Source organism: Choloepus didactylus, chromosome 8 (assembly GCF_015220235.1).
Source record: "Choloepus didactylus isolate mChoDid1 chromosome 8, mChoDid1.pri, whole genome shotgun sequence".
NCBI lineage: Eukaryota > Metazoa > Chordata > Mammalia > Pilosa > Megalonychidae > Choloepus > Choloepus didactylus.
The window spans coordinates 91,822,866-91,840,616 of NC_051314.1; the positions used below are offsets into that span (position 1 = coordinate 91,822,866).

The window sequence follows — 17,751 nt, forward strand, 5'->3', positions numbered from 1 at the left end:
GCCTGGGTCCCCTCCTAAATGGTAATAAGACCCTGGGAACATAACAGCTGTTTAACCAGGACAAAGGTCAAGAAAGTAAACAACCTCCATGGAGGGAAAAGAATGTAATCACGGATGAAAAACATTGATTATATCTTAGTCTTAAACATTAATCTTAATAAAATATCAGGTCTTAAGCCTCTTTAATGATTATATTAGAGGCCTGATGTCCTCATACTACATGGAATGTCTTTGTTCTAAAATCATACACACATTGCCCCTTGCACTCCTATCCCTTTACAGAGTGGTATTCCTCCAGGCCAGCTGCCACCAGAGAACCTCTCCTGTTCGTAAGTCCTAACAAATCTGTGTCCACTTCTGCCCCTGGTGTGTTTTTTGGTCTCACAGCAGCACCAGCCCGTGCTCTGCACAAACTCAGTCTGGACCTGAATAGCCTAGAATTTTAAATTTTCTTTTAATTAAAAAAAACTATTAGAGAAGTTGTAGGTTTTGCCTGGAATTTTTTAAAAATAAAAAATGGGATTATATTAAGTCATGCAATGGAGAAGTCTGAGTAGGATTGCAGCTGGGCAGCACGGTTGATGCAGAGGCTCGACTGCTGTCATCATTGCCTGGAATATTTTAAGGGCAAATATTATTTTTGGCCTTGATAAGAAAACAGGCTTGCTGTGGTTTCCAGAGAATGTCTGATTTTGAACAATGTTGCTTCCAATTGGATGATCTGCTATCAAGTTGATTTTGTAATGTAGGTCATTACATAAATTACTTAAGACCTACATTTTATTATCATTATCATCAATTTGACCCTCATCATCAATTTCATATCAGATGCAATGACCTATTTATCAAATGCTTCCTGAGTATAATGCTATATATGTTTGTACAGAGGTTCACAGAATATGTCAGAAACATGGATTTTGAGGACCTTTTGGTAAAATCATATTTAAATTTTTGCTTCCTCAAGCAAGTTTTCCAGAAGTCCTATACACACAAATCCCTATTAAACATTTGGTGGAGAGGAAAAGAGTATACAGGCCTGTTTTTATGAATTCAAACTATTTATTATTTCACTTAAAAGTATTTATATATTTACAGAGAATATTTTTATTAATGTAAAAACAATTCCATTATATTTTTTTTAACTCAATCAAATCTGAGAGGCTAGATTTATAGATGTCAACCCCATGCCTCTAAATAATCCATTATACTTATATTTATGTAAATATTCAGATGTGTGATATTGTGTAGACAAAGGTTTAGGATGTTGAAATATTTTATCTTGTGCAGTGTGATCCATATAAAAAATTATATATACCATGTGTACAGATATATACACACACAAATTTGCCTGTTGTACATGGACGATGGCTAGAAAATATATAAGTAACTATTAGTGGTGGTAATACTTCTGGGAAATAGTTGATGGGTGATAAAGGAGTTTTTTGGTTTATTTTTATTATGGAAATTTAAAAAAAATTCCAAAGTAGAGCGAATAATAGTTTAACAAATAAGCACACCAGTATTAAGCTTCAATATTCATAAGGTCCCGATCACTCTTGTTTCATTTTTTACCCTCCCAATCTGGCATGGATTATTCTGAAGCAAATCCTAGACACTGCATTATTTCATCACTAATCATTTCAGCATGTAACTGTATAAGTTAAGGAATCATTTAAAAAACATAACAGCATTATAAGCATGTAAAACTCTGAAACATTTCTCAGTTATCATCAAATATTTAGTCAGTGTTTAACTATCCCCATTTATCTCATGTCTCTTTACCATTGGTTTGTTCCAATCAGTTACTAAAATCTATGTACTACACTTTATGTTTCTTTTTAATCTCTAACAGTTCCCTCTTTCTCTTTTTTTCTTTGCCATGTATTTATAGATGAAATCAGTTATTTGCTGTCTATCCATAGAGATTTCAGGGGTCCTTCAGCAGGCCTGTCATCAGCCACTTTTTCTGCCATGTGTAGGAAGGCGGTTTGACATCCTTGGTAACTTCAGGGTCTGTGTGGCTATTCCACCTTGGCCTCAGATGTCTCTAACCTTCTCAAGCTCACTGACTCTGAATTCCTGCCACTTTAGCCTCTCATTCCCATGGCCCTAATCTTGGAATGTTTCATCAATGGGAACTCCTCTGTCTCTGAAACCTTAACTCTCATAGCCCTCTCACTGATCACAATTCTTTCTTTCATAGTACTTACTATGGTATTCTTCATAAATGTTTTCATACACTATTGAGATTACTGATCTCCTAACCTCTGATTTAATACACCTCCAGGTATACTAACTTCCTCCTATGTTCCCTCTCCAGCCTAAACCACAAGATCCATATTCTGAGCCACAACTATTGCTCCTTGTTCCTTTCCCCAGTCTACCTGCAGAACTATCATTTATCAGTCCAAATATTTTCCTTCTACTCCAAGATCCTTCTGGAGAGTATTAGATCTCAGCTTCAATGCCACCTGGCACTTTACTCTCCTATTCCTTCTATGGCTATTCCAAATCTTCCCCTAATTCCTCTTCTCAAGCCCTGACTCAACTCTCTTGCCCTCATTCCCAGTAGGCCTCATTTGAAAAAAATTTTAATGCATTTTTATTGAGCTATATTTGCATAACATACAATCCTTCAAAGTGTACAATCAATTGTTCATAGTTGTGCATTGATCACCACAATCTTTGAACATTTTCATCACTCCAAAAAATGAAACAAAAATTAGAATAAAAAAGAACATCCAAAATATTCCATTCTCATCTTCCCCCCATTGTTCATTTACTTTTTTTCCCACGCTCATTCATTGTTTTTTAACTTTATCAAAAAATTAAAACAGAACAATAAAAAAACATTTCAAACAAAACCAAAACAAAGGAGTAAGAAAAAATAAATAACCTAAAATTGCTATATTGCTTCCAACATGTTCCTACCCTACCCCAAGAAAATAAACAGACTATAACCCAAAAAAAAGGAATAATAAAAACACAAGTAACTTAAAATGACTACATTTCTGTGAACTTGTTCCTATCATATCCCCAGAAATTAACAAACCATAGTCAATCCTGAGCACTCCCGGAACATTAAGTTTACCCTCCATAACTTACCCGTTCTTATTAGATTATCGTTCCCCCTTCACTATTTGCTGTCTATCACTAGGTCCCCTATATTCTACAATATAAACCATTTATTTTACATTTTTCACAGTGTTCACATAAGTGGTAACATACAATATTTCTCTTTTTGTGCCTGGCTTATTTCACTCAGCATTATGTCTTCAAGGTTCATCCACATCGTCATATGTTTCACGACATTGTTTCTTCTTACTGCCGCATAGTATTCCATCGTGTGTGTAAACACATTTTGTTTATCAATGCATCTATTGAAGGACATCTGGGTTGTTTCCCTCTTTTGGCAACTGTGAATACTGCTGCTATGAACATTGGTGTACAGATGTTTGTTCATGTCACTGCTTTCAGATCTTCCAGGTATATACCAAGAAGTGCAACTGCTAGATTGAAGGGTAACTCTACATCTAATTTTCTAAGGAACCACCAGACTGACTTCCAGGGTGTCTGTACCATTATATAGTGCCACCAACAATGAATAAGAGTTCTAATTTCTCCACAACCTCTCCAGCATTTGTAGTTTCCTGTTTGTTTAACGGTAGCCAATCTAATTGGTTAAGATGATATCTCATTGTGGTCTTAATTTGCATCTCCCTAATAGCTAATGAAGATGAACATTTCCCTGTGTTTTTTGGCCATTCATATTTCCTCTTCAGAGAACTGTCTTTTCATATATTTTGCCCATTTTATAATTGGGCTGTCTGTACTACTGTCGTTGAGTTGTAGGATTTCCTTATGTATGCAAGATATCAGTCTTTTGTCAGATACACGGTTTCCAAAAATTCTTTCCCATTGAGTTGGCTGCCTCTTCACCTTTTTGACAAATTCCTTTGAGGTACAGAAACTTCTAAGCTTGAGGAATTCCCATTTATCTATTTTTTCTTTTATTGCCTATGCTTTGGGTGTAAGGTCTAGAAAGTGACCTCCTAATACAAGGCCTTGAAGATGTTTCCTTACGTTATCCTCCAGAGGTTTTATGGTACTGTCTCTTACATTGAGGTCTTTAATCCATTTTGAGTTAATTTTTGTGTAGGGTGTGAGGTAGGGGTCCTCTTTCATTCTTTTGGATATGATTATCCAGCTCTCCCAGCCCCATTTGTTGAATAGACTGTTATGCCCCAGTTCAGTGGTTTTGGGGGCCTTATCAAAAATCAGTTGAAAGTAGATTTGGAGGTATATCTCTGAATCTCAATTCGATTCCATTGATCAATATGTCTATCTTTGTGCCAGGACCATGCTGTTTTGACTACTATGGCTTTATAATAAACTTCAAAGTCAGGGAGTGTAAGTCCTCCCACTTCATTTTTCTTTTTTTAGAATGTTTTTAGCAATTCAAGGCATCCCTTCCAAATAAATTTGATATTTAGCTTTTCCAAGTCTGCAAAGTAGGTTGCTGGAATTTTGACAGGAATTGCACTGAATCTGTAGATGAGTTTGGGTAGAATTGACATCTTAATGACATTTAGCCTTTCTATTGATGAACAAGGAATATTTTCCCATCTTTTTAGGTCCCCTTCTATTTCTTTTAGTAAAGTTATGTAGTTTTCTAGATATAGGTCTTTTACATCCTTGGTTACGTTTATTCCTAGGTACTTGATTTTTAGTTCCTATTGAGAATGGTATCTTTTTCTTAAGTGTCTTTTCAGTTAGGTTATTTCTAGCGTATAGGAACATTACTGACTTATGTGCATTAATCTTGTATCCTGCTACTTTGCTGAATTTGCTTATAAGCTCAAGTAGCTGTGTCATCAATTTCTCAGGGTTTTCCAGACATAGGATAATATCATCTGCAAATAATGACAGTTTTAATTCTTCCCTTCCAATTTGGATGCCTTTTACTTCTTTGTCTTGCCAGATTGCTCTGGCTAGCACTTCTAGCACAATGTTGAATAATAGTGGTGACAGTGGGCATCCTTGTCTCATTCCTGATCTTAGAGGAAAGGCTTTCAGTCTCTCACCATTGAGTACCATACTGGCTGTGGGTTGTTCATATATGCCCTTGATCATACTGAGAAAATGTCCTTCAATTCCTACCTTTTGAAGTGTTTTTATCAAAAAAATGATGCTGGATTTTGTCAAATGTTTTTTGAGCATCCACTGAGATGATCATTTGATTTTTCCCTTTTGCCTTGTTAATGTGTTGTATTTCATTGATTGATTTTCTTATGTTGAACCACCCTTGCATGCCTGGAATGAACCCCACTTGGTCATGGTGTATGATTTTTTTAATTTCTTTGGATTTGATTTGCACATATTTTGTTGAGAATTTTTGTATCTATATTCGTTAGGGAGATTGGCCTATAGTTTTCCTTTCCTGTAGCATCTTAACCTGGTTTTGGTATTACAGTGATGTTAGCTTCATAAAATGAGTTAGGCAGTGTTCCATTTTTTTCAGTGTTTTGAAAGAGTTTAAGTAAGATTGGTGTCAGTTCTTTTTGGAAAGTTTGATAGAATTCCTCTGTGAAGCCATCTGGCCCTGGGCATTTACTTTTGGGAAGCTTTTTGATGACTGATTGGATCACTTTGCTTATGATTGGTTGGTTGAGGTCCTCTATTTCTTCCCTGGTCAGTCTAGGTTGTTCATGTGTTTCCAGGAAATTGTCCATTTCCTCTACATTATCTGGTTTGTTGGCATACAGTTGTTCATAGTATCCTCCTATATATATATTTTTTAATTTCATCTGGATCTGCAGGAATGTTGCCTCTTTCTATTATTTTATTTATTTGGGTCTTCCCTCTTTTTGATCTTGTCAGTCTAGCTAGGGGCTTGTCAATCTTGTTGATCTTCTCAAAGAATCCAGCTTTGGTTTTACTTATTCTATGATCTTTTTGTTGTCTATATCATTTATTTCTGCTTTAATCCTTGTTATTTATTTTCTTCTACTTGGTTTAGGATTAGTTTGCTGTCCATTTTCTAGCTTCTTCAGTTGCTCCATTATTTCTTTGATTTTAGCTCTTTCTTCCTTTTTAGAGCTTCCATTTAGAGCTATAAATTTCCCCCTCAATTCTGCTGTTGCTGCATCCCATAAGTTTTGATATGTTGTGTTCTCATTTTCATTCATCTCTATATATTTAGCAATTTCTCTTGCTACTTCCTCTTTAACCCACTGATTGTTCAGGAGTGTGTTGTTTAGCCTCCAGATATTTGTGAACTTTCTAAGTCTTTGATGGTTATTGAATCCTAATTGTATTCCACTGTGATCAGAAAATGTGCTTTGAATAATTTCAATCATCTTAAATTTATTGAGGCTTGTTTTATGGCCCAGAATTTGATCTATTCTGGAGAAAGTTCCATGAGCACTAGAGAAGAATGTGTATCCTGGTGATCTGGGATGTAATGTTCTATATATGTCTGTTAAGTCAAATCCATTTATCAGATTGTTTAGGTTTTCAATTTCCTTATTGGTCCTCTGTCTGCCTGATCTATCTAGAGGAGACAGTGATGTATTGAAGTCTCCCACAATTATTGTAGAAACATCTATTGCTTCCTTCAGTTTTGCCAATGTTTGTCCCATGTACTTTGGTGAACCTTGATTGGGTGCATAGACATTTATGACTGTTATCTCTTCTTGTTGAATTGTCCCTTTTATTAGTACATAGTGACCTTCTTTGTCTCCTTTAAAGGCTATTTTATCTGAAATTAATATTGCTACTCCTACTTTCTTTTGGGTGTAGCTTGGATGGAATACTTTTTTCCCATCCTTTCACTTTCAATTTCTTTGTGTCTCTGGGTCTAAGATAAATCTCTTGTAAGCAACATATTGATGGTTCAGACTTTTTAATCCATTCTGCCAATCTGTATCTTTTAATTGGGGAGTTTAATTCATTCACATTCAATGTTATTACTATAAAGGCATTTCTTGAATCAGTCATCCTATCCCTTGGTTTTTATTTGTCACATATATTTTTTCCCTCTCTCTTTATATCCTTTAACATATCCTTACTAAAACTCTTCAGTTCTGAGCCTTTCTCCATACCTCTCTCTCTTTTCTTTGTTTCTCTGCTGGTAGGGCTCCCTTTAGTATCTCTTGTAGGGCAGGTCTCTTGTTAGCAAATTCTCTCAGCATTTGTTTATCTGTGAAGATTTAAGCTCTCCCTCAAATATGAAGGAGAGCTTCGCTGGATAAAGAATTCTTGGTTGGCAATTTTTCATTTTCATAATTTTAAATATGTCATACCACTGCCTTCTTGCCTCCATGGTGGCCACTGAGTAGTCACTACTTAGGCTTATCTTGTTTCCTTTGTATGTGGTGAATTGCTTCTCTCTTGCTGCTTTCAGAACTTGCTCCTTCTCTTCAGCATTTGACAATCTGATCAGAATATGTCTTGGAGTGTGTTTATTTGGATTTATTCTGTTTGGAGTTCATTGGGCATGTATGACTTGCATATTTATGTTGTTTAGAAAGGCTGGGAAGTTTGCCCCAATAATTTCTTTTAATACTCCTCCTAGACCTTTACCCTACTCTTCCCTTCTGAAACACCAGTGATTCTTATATTTGTTTGCTTCAGATTGTCCATCATATCCCTGAGATCCATTTCAAATTTTTTTGAGTTTTTTCTCCATTCTTTCTTTCATACTTTCACTTTCAAGCCTTCACTCTTCCAGTTCACTTATTCTTTCCTCCACTTCCTCTAATCTAGTACTGTGTATATCTTTTTAGTTTGATCAACAGTTTCTTTTATTTCCATAACATCATCTATTTTTTTATTTACTCTTGCAAATTCTTCTTTATGCTCTTCTAGGCTCTTCTTCATGTCCTTTATATCCTGTGCCATGATCTCATTGTTTGTGATTACTTCTTTGATTAAGTGTGTCTCCTCTGATTTTTTGATTTGGGTGTTTGAGTTTGGGTTATCCATATCTTCTGGTTTCTTCATATGCTTTAAAATTTTCTGTTGTTTTTGATCTCTTGGCATTTGCTTATATTGATAGGGTTCTTTTAGGGTATGCAGACTTATTTGAACAATTATCTACAACTTGTTAGAGCTACAGCTTCGTGAAGTGCACTTTCCCTAACTTACCAGCATATGGGTTCCCCAAGTGACCTATTATCCTCAACCCAGTTTTCCCCAACTTCGTCTATGCAGCAAGTGGGGGTCTGAATCTTGTGGGTGTCCAATAAATGCACCAAATTTCTGCGTGCAGTTGGTGCAGCCATCCCTGAGCGTGGGGGATGTGCCCTGTGCTTTTAGGGAGGGAAGCTGGCTTTAAGACTCAGATCTCCCAGCTGCTCTTTGAGACTTAAAGCTGTTGCAAGAGTTCAACACTTCGGCTCAGATTCCCCACAGTCTCTCTCGCTGTGGACACACAAGTCCCTGGGACTGGTGTAGGGCCCTTGGGACTTCTGTGTGGGACCACCTCCAAGGAATGTCCTCCACGGGCCTCCGCAGGAGGAAGACTGTACAATGTCACCAGCAAGCGGAATCTGCAAGGGTAGCTCTGGGCCGCGGTGCTGCACAGGGGCAATCCCAGCCCACTGAAAAGATGGCTGTATGGGGAGTGGTAATTTCCCACTCCCATGGACCTCCACCTTCCCTGCTCTAGGACAATTAGCTGCATGTGTGTACACGGCTATTGTCCATGCCAGATACTGAGGCGGGTGCCCGGGGTGTGGAAGGCACTCCCCAGTACGCTCAACTGTGCAGCTCTTGCTGTCATATCGCAGCTGCTTTTGGGGTTTTTAAACTAACTCGCCTCCAAATGCCGACCCCAGTTTTCTCCCCATGGCAGTGTGGCTGCCGTTTCCCCAGCAGCTTCACTCACTCATTTCCGAACACAGACTCTAGGTTTCACCAAGTGCACAGTCACTGTGGATGTAGCAGACCTTGTCCAGCTAGTACAACCGTGGAACTGGTATTCTGGAGCACTTTCTGTCTTTTATCTAGTATTTTTCATGGGGAAGTATTTTGCTCTGTCTTTCCTAATCCACCATCTTGGATCGTCCCTTAGACCTCATTTTTAACTTTGTGTTAATAATGATTCTAATCTGATTCCCTATTAAGTGCTAGGCACTAAGCAAGATGCTTTGAATACATTATCTCATTTACATGTCATAATAGCTCTATGAGTTAGGGATAAAATTATCCCATTTTGCCAAGGAGGAAACTGATTCTGAGAGGTTAAATGATTTATCCATGATTGTCTAGTGTGTGAGTTATTATTTTTGAATAACAAGCTATCCCGTCTCACCGCTTTAAAAATAACAATTATTTTCTATTTTTCATGAGTTTTGGGTCCATCGGCTGGTACTGCAGTTCTGTCATGGGTTTGCTCAAGCTTCTGTTATCAGCTGGCAAGTCAGCAGGGATCTGGCTCATCTAGGATGGCCTGGTTGGAACAATTCAGCTGTGTTCCTTGTGGTCTTTCTTTGGCTATCCTAAGTTTATTCTCATGGGGACTGTAGGAGTTCAAGAAAGGAAATGTAAACACCTATGCACATTTTTAAGACTCTGTTTGCTGTCCCATAGGGCAAAGGAAGTCACATGTCTGAGTCCAGTGTCAGAGTAGGAAGGGACTACAAAGTTGCAGGGCAAAGGGAACCCATTAATTTGGGCTAAAAATGGAACCTATCTACCACATATAACTAATAAGCAGTAGAGATGAGTTTCAAACCTAGATCTCCCTTAACACAGAGTCCATTTTCTTTTCTCTATTCTCCACAGCCTCTTCACCAAGAAAACAAGCAAAAACGCTATGACTTTTCCTCCTCTCACCAACAAATCTGTATCCTTCTATTCTTACTTCTTTTCCTCTCATTTCAGGAAAAAAGTTGTCTCTTCAGTTTTAGTTGTCCCATTTGGACTCTGGGTCATACTTCCCCCTGTCTAATCAAATCAAGGACTTTGATCCTTCAGCCACCTCCATCTCTCCTTTATCTTTAGCCTGCTCTTTGTAGCAGTACTTCTTTTCTCTCATCATATAAATACACTCATCTTTTCTTTTAACCCTTTGATTCTCTTTAGTTTTTCCCATTTCTTCAACTTCTACTTCCCCACTTTCTTACCATCTATTGACCTTCAATCCTGCACAAACTGGTTTCTGCCTCCCTTGCCTCCCATGAAAAGGTTCTTGTCCAAGTCACTAATGATCAAGTTGCTTTTTTTTTTTTTTTTGGTCTGAAGCATTTAAAGAATTAGTAAATTCATTGAGGTAGGTAACAATGAACTATGGAATCCAATTTCTAAATCTCAGTGGCATACCCAATGAAAAGTTTAGTTTTGCCTGTACGTCATGATCTAATAATGCACTTGTTTTTTGGCATTCCATGTGATGATTCATGGCTTTGCACCCCTTTCATTTTGTGGATCCACTGCCCCTAGGAACTTAGGGTCCTCCATGGGACCCCTGCATCTAGCAGCTGAAGAGAAGTGTGTGGAGGACTGTATGGATTGTTAGTAGAGGAGGGATATAGATTTCACGTCTGCTCTAATCCCATTCGCCAGAAGAGAGTTTGCAAGGGAGTCTGGAAAATGCATTGTTGCTGTCTGTTCAGTTGGGTAAAAACTGCTGAGTATTTAGCAAACTGCAAACTGCTCATTCTTTTCAACATGGATTGCCATCCCTCCTTTCTGAAACTCTCTCCTCTCTCTTCCATGACATCATTCTTTCTTGGTTTCCTTCTCATCTTAGGTGCTTGTTTCCCTTCTCCTTCATAGTTCCTCCTTCTTTTCTCCATCCCCTTAACTGTTGTTGTTTCCTAGCATCCTGTTCTTGACTCATTTCTCTGGAACTAGAGCATCTCTTTCTTTCCGTTTGCACCCCCATGTAAAACCTGCTCCTTTTCCTGTAAGTCTCCTTCTGAGGAAATGGCATTACTATCTATCCAGTTACTAAACTAGAAAACTGGAAATGATCCTACATTCCGCCCCCGTCCTCTACAAATGAAGTTTCTCAACCTTGGCACTAATGACATTTGGGGCTGGATAACTGTGGTAGGGAGCTGTCCCTGTGCATAGCAGGATGTTTAGCAGCTTTCATGGCTTCTACTTACTAAATGCCAGTAGCACATCCTCCAGTTGTGACAACCAAAAATGTCACCAGACATTGCCAGATATCCCCTGGCTGGGGTGGGGGTTGGGTGGCAGGGATCACTTCTAGTTGAGAATGACCACTCTATATCATCATCTAGTCCTAGAGATGTGACTTTCTCAACATCTATCCCCTCCATTTCATCATTCTTGTTGCTAATTTTATTAAATCTCTCATCATTTTGCTTTGGATTTCTCCAACAGCCTCCTATCTGGCTGTGGCAGACCCCACAGTCATTCCCAACTCACACAATCCTTGCCACCTTCCACTAAGGAAAAGTGGAATTCTTGTTTTTCAGCCTCCCTTGCATCTAGGGATCGCCAGATGACACAATTTAGCATGGCAAACCCAGGTTCTTGAAAAGGGAGAAAACTGTACTTTAAAGCTAAGAGCAAAATGTTTGGAATCATCCAGCCTGGGTTTTATCTTAGCCTCACTACTTTCAAAGCTGTGTAGCCTTAGGAAGGTTACTTAAACTATGCCCTGTTATTGACGTTAGGATAACATAACAGTGCCTACCTTATAGGATTACTGTGAAGATTATATGACATATAAAGTGTTTAGTACTGTGCATGGCTGAACATACACAGTGGACAAATGGTGGCCATGATGATGGGGATGGCAGTGATATCTCATATCCTGTCCCCAACAACCACTCACCTTTTAAGACTCAGTTCAGGGGAGACATCCTCTGGGAAGTTTTCTCTCACTTTTCCTTCCAAATAAGAAGCCAGGTGTTCCTTGTTTTTCTCCCCCATCTTTCTTCTCTCTCTATATTTCAAGTAGCACAGTACAGTGACCAATCAATATGAAATGCTAAGTAAGTGTTGACTAAATGAGTAAGTGAATGATAGTAGTAGTATACATCAGCCTTGAAAATAACTTCCCTTCCAATTAGCTGGAAGTGATATAATTGTACATCAAATTAGAAAAGAATTCTAACTTTATCAGTTTAGCTACCCATGCTCATCTTTGGGGAAGGTGGACCTTTAAAAAGCTTTAGACAGAGTTAATGTAAATTAAAATTCACCAAAAGATGATTTTTTAAAAAGGAAATTTATTTCATTTGAAAGCATCTATTCCTTACTAGCCTGGCAACTCCAGCCAGCTTTTAAGTAAATTGAAGCCAAGGACCAAATCATTCTTAGTCTATAGAGGAAAAAGATACATTCTTCCAAACTTTGCAGCATCCTTAAAAAAAAAAAAAAAAACTTATTCTAAATAAAATCGTCTAAATTTGGAGAGGAGAGTGACAATTGGGAGCGTTAACTGACAGAGTTAGTTTTAACACTCCATTGATACAGACAGTTTCCAAAAGGAGGAGTTTTCAAAGTTGTTTTGTGGTTAAAGGACTTTTAATTGCATGCACAGGCACATGCACATGCAATCTTATGCTTTTCATCCATCTAGTCTCCATTTAATAAACTTAATAATATTGAAAAATACTTAAATTACCAGAAAAAACAAAGAGCATCTGTAATCTTAATACACTATTTCCATCCCCATCTCTCTGAGGAGGAAGGAGTACCCAACCTCAGCTGGTTAGGAGGACTTGGTGGGGCTTTTCTTCCCGGATTTTGGACCCAACCCAACTCTGATTAAGAAGCCCCTTCTCTAGATCAGAATTTATTGGATCACCTCTTTTGGAGTGAAGGAGTTGTAGGTATCTCTCCAGATTCCTAAAAGAATTATTCTTGAAAGATGACCGGAAATAAATCACTGGAAATTGAGAAATTTCTTATAAGGTCTCCAAGAGAAACCCAAGTCCATTAATCATTAAAAAAAAGGGGGGGGGGCTCGTCTAAGATGCAAACAACCCAGTCTTTAACAGGTACTTTTCACTGGTCCGATCCCATAGTCTCAATGACACTTGGGACTTTCCCTGATGACAACAGCCATTCAAATTATTATCGACTCTCTTCACTTTCTGTGAATCCCCGTCGGTTTGGGAAGGATTGAAACCAACGCGGTAGGGCAAGGGTCGCCCAACAGGCGGTAAGTGGAGCGATCTTCCTAAGCGAGCGTCGCCCTCCCGCATAGCGCTCCATCCCGGCGTCCACCCAACCTCGCGCTTCGGAAGCTGCCCGGGCTCCAGAATGAGCGCCACGGCTCGGCTCGGCCTCTGAGAGCCGGCAAGCGCGCCTCCTTTCCGTCGCCTCCACGCCCACCTCCTCCCGCTATGAATCCCCTCCCCTTGCCAAAGCACGGACTCTCGGGGCCGCACTTATTGTTGGCCGCGTCTATCACTTTGTGGGCCGGCTGACAGGAATGGATGGGCTTGACACACCTTCCAGCCTCCTAGAAGAAAGCCGTCCGGATCTGCATAGAGGGAGGGAGAAACTACCCCGCCGTCCCCAGAACCTACGCCCCGTGGGCCGGAGCAACGCACAGCTTCCCCCTCCTACCCTCACTCCTCCCATCCCTTCAAAAAACGCCCAATCCAAATAAATAATATCGTTCCAACCTCCCATCGTCCTTGGTCCCCTCTCCTCCCCTCTGGCTCAGTGCGCTGCAGCCCTGGGTGAAGAGGCGTCGAGAAGCTGCCGCGCTAGCTGGGTGCAAACCGAACCCGCAAGCGCCGCACTATGTTCCCCAGCGCTGTAGCCGCCCACGCCGGCGCGTACTGGGACGTGCTGGCTTCCTCCGCACTTCTTAACTTCCCCGCAGCGCCGGGCTTTGGCAATCTGGGTAAGAGTTTCCTCATCGAGAACTTGCTGCGGGTAGGCGGCGCCCCGCCGCACGGGCTGCAGCCGCCCCCGCCCCACGGTTCGGCAACCGCGGTAGCAGCCGCCTGCGCGCAGGTTCGGGCCCTGCCTGCTAGCCCCGTTCCCCTCAAGCTGTGCCCTGCGTCCGAACAAGTCAGCCCCGCTGGGGCGCCCTACGGCACGCGGTGGGCTTTTCAAGTGCTCAGCCCCACGGCGGATAGTGCGAGGCTGCCTGGCCGGGCGCCGGGGGACCGAGACTGTACCTTCCAGCCTTCAGCTCCAGGTGAGCCATCTTCTCTCATCTCTAGCCCGCCGGCCCACTTTGGCTCCTCGGCCCCGGGATTTACGCGCGCGGCCGTGCGTAATGCGCCGAAGGCGCCCAAGAACCTGCGCCGCGATTTCAGAGCCGAGGTGGGATGCGCCGAGAGCATCTCGAGCTTTAGTGGAGGTGCCGCTTTGGGAGTAAGGAGGGCACCCCAACTTTTTGTAATTATTTCCCCCCGTTTCATACCACCAGCTTCCAGCTTCCTTCCTATTTCTTTCTTTCGACAAATGGCAGGGCTACCTTGACTTTCTGGCCTTTCTGGGGAAACCCAAAAGGCACCCCTGTGTGGGTCGGAAAAGCCGCTCCAGACCCGAGATCTCTGGGCTCCCCGCACCAGTTTCACGGCAGTTCCCAAGTTCTGCATTTCTGGCCCGCCAGCTGCTGTTCCGCAGGCCGCGAGACCCCGGCTCCCTGGAAAGCTCTTGCTAGGGAGAGCTTAGGCGCAGCGCTGGGTTTTGCCTTTCTAGCTGTTGAGACCATCTGGGCCAGTCAGGAAAACACGCAAAGATCTTCGGAAGGAGAGTTGCGCAAAGTTCTGGTTCCATCTCTCTTACATTTTGGATTGCTTAAAGCTCAAAGAAATCAAGGCAGACTTTTTCTCGTGCAGAGTTGAGACAGCCGACTTGGCAACTGGAATAGGAAGTACACCAAGAGGGTTTGTTTTAAATAAATAGGAATTTATCAAAAGAGGGGTAGTTTTGTTTGTTTTAATTACTGCGTAAAACCTAACTAGAGAGAAGAAGGATGCTGACCGTTTAGTCAAATATTAGCCAAAGCTTATGGAGGGACTGCTGAAGTTGGCTATGATAAAACGGAAGAGTCCTTAGAGACTCAGAAACTGAGATCCAATAGGAATCCTTTTTGTTTTTTTTTTCCTTTTGCTGTGTCCTTAGACGATCTTAACTCATTCACTTAATCCCTATGGATTTGTCCAGAATGACTAATAGACGCTTTTTCAGCAGATTCCATTATCCAAGCAAGCTGCCGAATCAAATTTATTGCTAATGACTTTATAGAATTTAACGTGTTTAAAACCTGTCCTGGTCTTTCGGTTTGAAGTGGTTACTAGTAGAATGGAACAAATATAATCTAATTATATGAGCACCAGTCTCATTCACATAGTGTAAAACTTAAATTCTACAAACCCTTTCGCACCCTGGGAGAGGAAAAAAGACAATTAAGGGAAAATTTCTGTACCTGGGAAATTTTGGCTATTTGGCTCTTTTGGAAGTATTAGGAAAATTAAAAGTCTAAAAAACAGGTTCATGTAGAGAAGCTAGTAAATACTGTCTCATAAAAATAACATTTTAAAGACAATTTGGGGATTTGCATATATTTTGGTTACTTGGCACCGTGTTCATGGAGTTTATTTTTCAAGAATTCTTAAGTTGTAACTGATAGGGATTTTGGTTACTCAACAGTGAGAAGTTTTAGCCGTTGTAGATTTTACGGATTAAATTTAACTAAACTAAAGGTGAATCAAATGTAGATGTTTCAGTAACCCTCGAAAATAGTTTCATACACCTATTCATTTCATTCAAAATGCTTAATGGGCAAAGTGTTTCCTAACTGCAGTCTTTATTTTCAAGAACATATTCATTCTTATATATTTATTAAAGACGGTTTCTTGGAATAATTAGGAGGGTATAATAATTTATATTATTTTATTAAATACCTGAAGATTTAATGTTCTCCTGGGTTCTCCGAGGATATTTAATTTTCATTTGAACAGCCTTTTATTTTTTTAAAAAAACAATCTTGTAAAAATGTATTTGATTTTTGAAACTGGAAAAATATCTAAGGGAGAAAATTAAAAGCTTGTACTACTTCAGAGTTTACCAAGGATTTCACAATTGCCAGCTCCTTTAGGCCTCATAATAGGTAGGTGAGGTAGCTATTGATATCCCAGTTTTTTCTTTAAAGATTATTTCACTTGCCAATTTTGTGCCCACAAATATGTTAGTTAAAACCAGCCTTTACATTCATTTATTTTTATAATTGGACAAAAAACTATTTTTTGAGCGTTACTCCAGTTTCATTTGTGATAAATTCTTGCCTTACCAAATGTTGTGGGAATTCTTTACACATTCTAGAATTATGAATTTATAATGAGTGCCAACAGTTTTAGCTGTCACCTGGAAATTAGGTGAAGATGAAATAGTGATTGATGTGCTATAGAAATTATAAAAGAGATAGAAAAGCTATGTTATATAAATAATCTCTCTGAAATGTTTATGAACCATCAGTTCTGATCTTTTAAGTGTTAACTTGGGAAAGCATCACAAAGTGAGATTTTTAATAATTTTGGCATATCGACCACCCATTTTTTCCACTTTAATTTGTTGAGTGCACCAGTCTAAATGTTGAGTAAGAGATATAAGAAAACCTCAGACCAATGATTTATTTTTAGGTGCTTTGCTTAAATATAGCACTATTTAACTGGGGTTTTTGTGCCTCTACATGGCATTTCAAGTTTATTTTTTCTTATCCACTATTAATTATATCCTATATTTCATTCAGTCAGCAAATGCTTACTGAGTGTCTCTTATGTGTAAGGCTCTGTTTTAAGCCTCATGATAATATGTGATCGAAACATACTTTCCCTGCCCTTGTGGAATTTACATCCCATGTTCTGTACTACTTCAGAGTTTACCAAGTATTTCACAATTGCTAACTCCTTTAGGCTTCATAATAGGCAGGTGAGGTAGCTATTGATATCCCAGTTTTTTCTTTAAAGATTATTTCATCTGCCAATTTTGTTTCTCAGAAGTGTCAGTTTAAACTTCTGTGGACATATGATAGAGAAAAGAATTGCCCCATATCTTCATGCTCCTACCTTAGTCTTTCTCTGAATGTGAGAAACTAATGAGGGATAATGGATAACCAATTACATATTATCACAATAACAAGGCAGATTGTGACTTGTATCTCAGCTCATAAAGAAAGAAATTAGCTCTCCCCTTCAATCGTGCTATAAGACGTGTCTGAAAAGTGGTGACAGTTAAAACAGTAACACAGATTTACAGGTCATGAATGAAAGTATAGCTGTCAGTACTTCATCCCTAAAATTGGCAAGTCTGACTATTTAGAGCAAGAAAAGAAACATTTCATAGTTATATGTTCTCAAGTTTTTTCTTTATGTAGTCTAGTTGAAGAATTTTACTTTAAAAATCAAAGGGCATTTTAGGGCTTGAAAGAGGTACATTTAGCACAGTTGTGGGTAGTAAGCAGGTTCACCTCCAGGGATTGTATCTGAAAAAAAAAAAAAAAAGTTTTTGGATCTATTAGAGTTTATTAATGGAAACCAGGAGGTTTTGCCTGTAAATTGCAATCATTGGAGATTCTTCCTGAGAAGTTTGTTAATTTGTTATTAGGCAAATCTTGGGGTAGATTAAAATATTTATATGTTTTTATATATAAAAGAGGGTCTTGAATTTTGATCAAATATTAACTGAGTAAATGTACAAAGCTGAATAAATATAAATTTCTCTTGGCTATGCCATCAATTTTCTTCAAAATAAGTAGAACAAATAGTCTTGCTTTTTAAATAATATTTTTTATTGTAA

The 17,751-nt window shown here is 39.3% G+C and overlaps 1 protein-coding gene across 2 annotated transcripts in view; it reads left to right on the forward strand.

Moving 5' to 3' along the window:
• The first annotated feature begins 13,443 nt into the window (after positions 1 to 13,443).
• Positions 13,444 to 17,751, forward strand: part of DBX2 (developing brain homeobox 2) — a 50,381-nt gene continuing 46,073 nt past the window's right edge. For both annotated transcript variants that reach the window (XM_037846615.1, XM_037846616.1), the window contains exon 1: positions 13,444 to 14,143. In XM_037846615.1, coding sequence (XP_037702543.1) covers positions 13,741 to 14,143 — 403 coding nt within the window. In that variant the 5' untranslated portion in view covers positions 13,444 to 13,740. The remainder of the gene's footprint in view (positions 14,144 to 17,751) is intronic.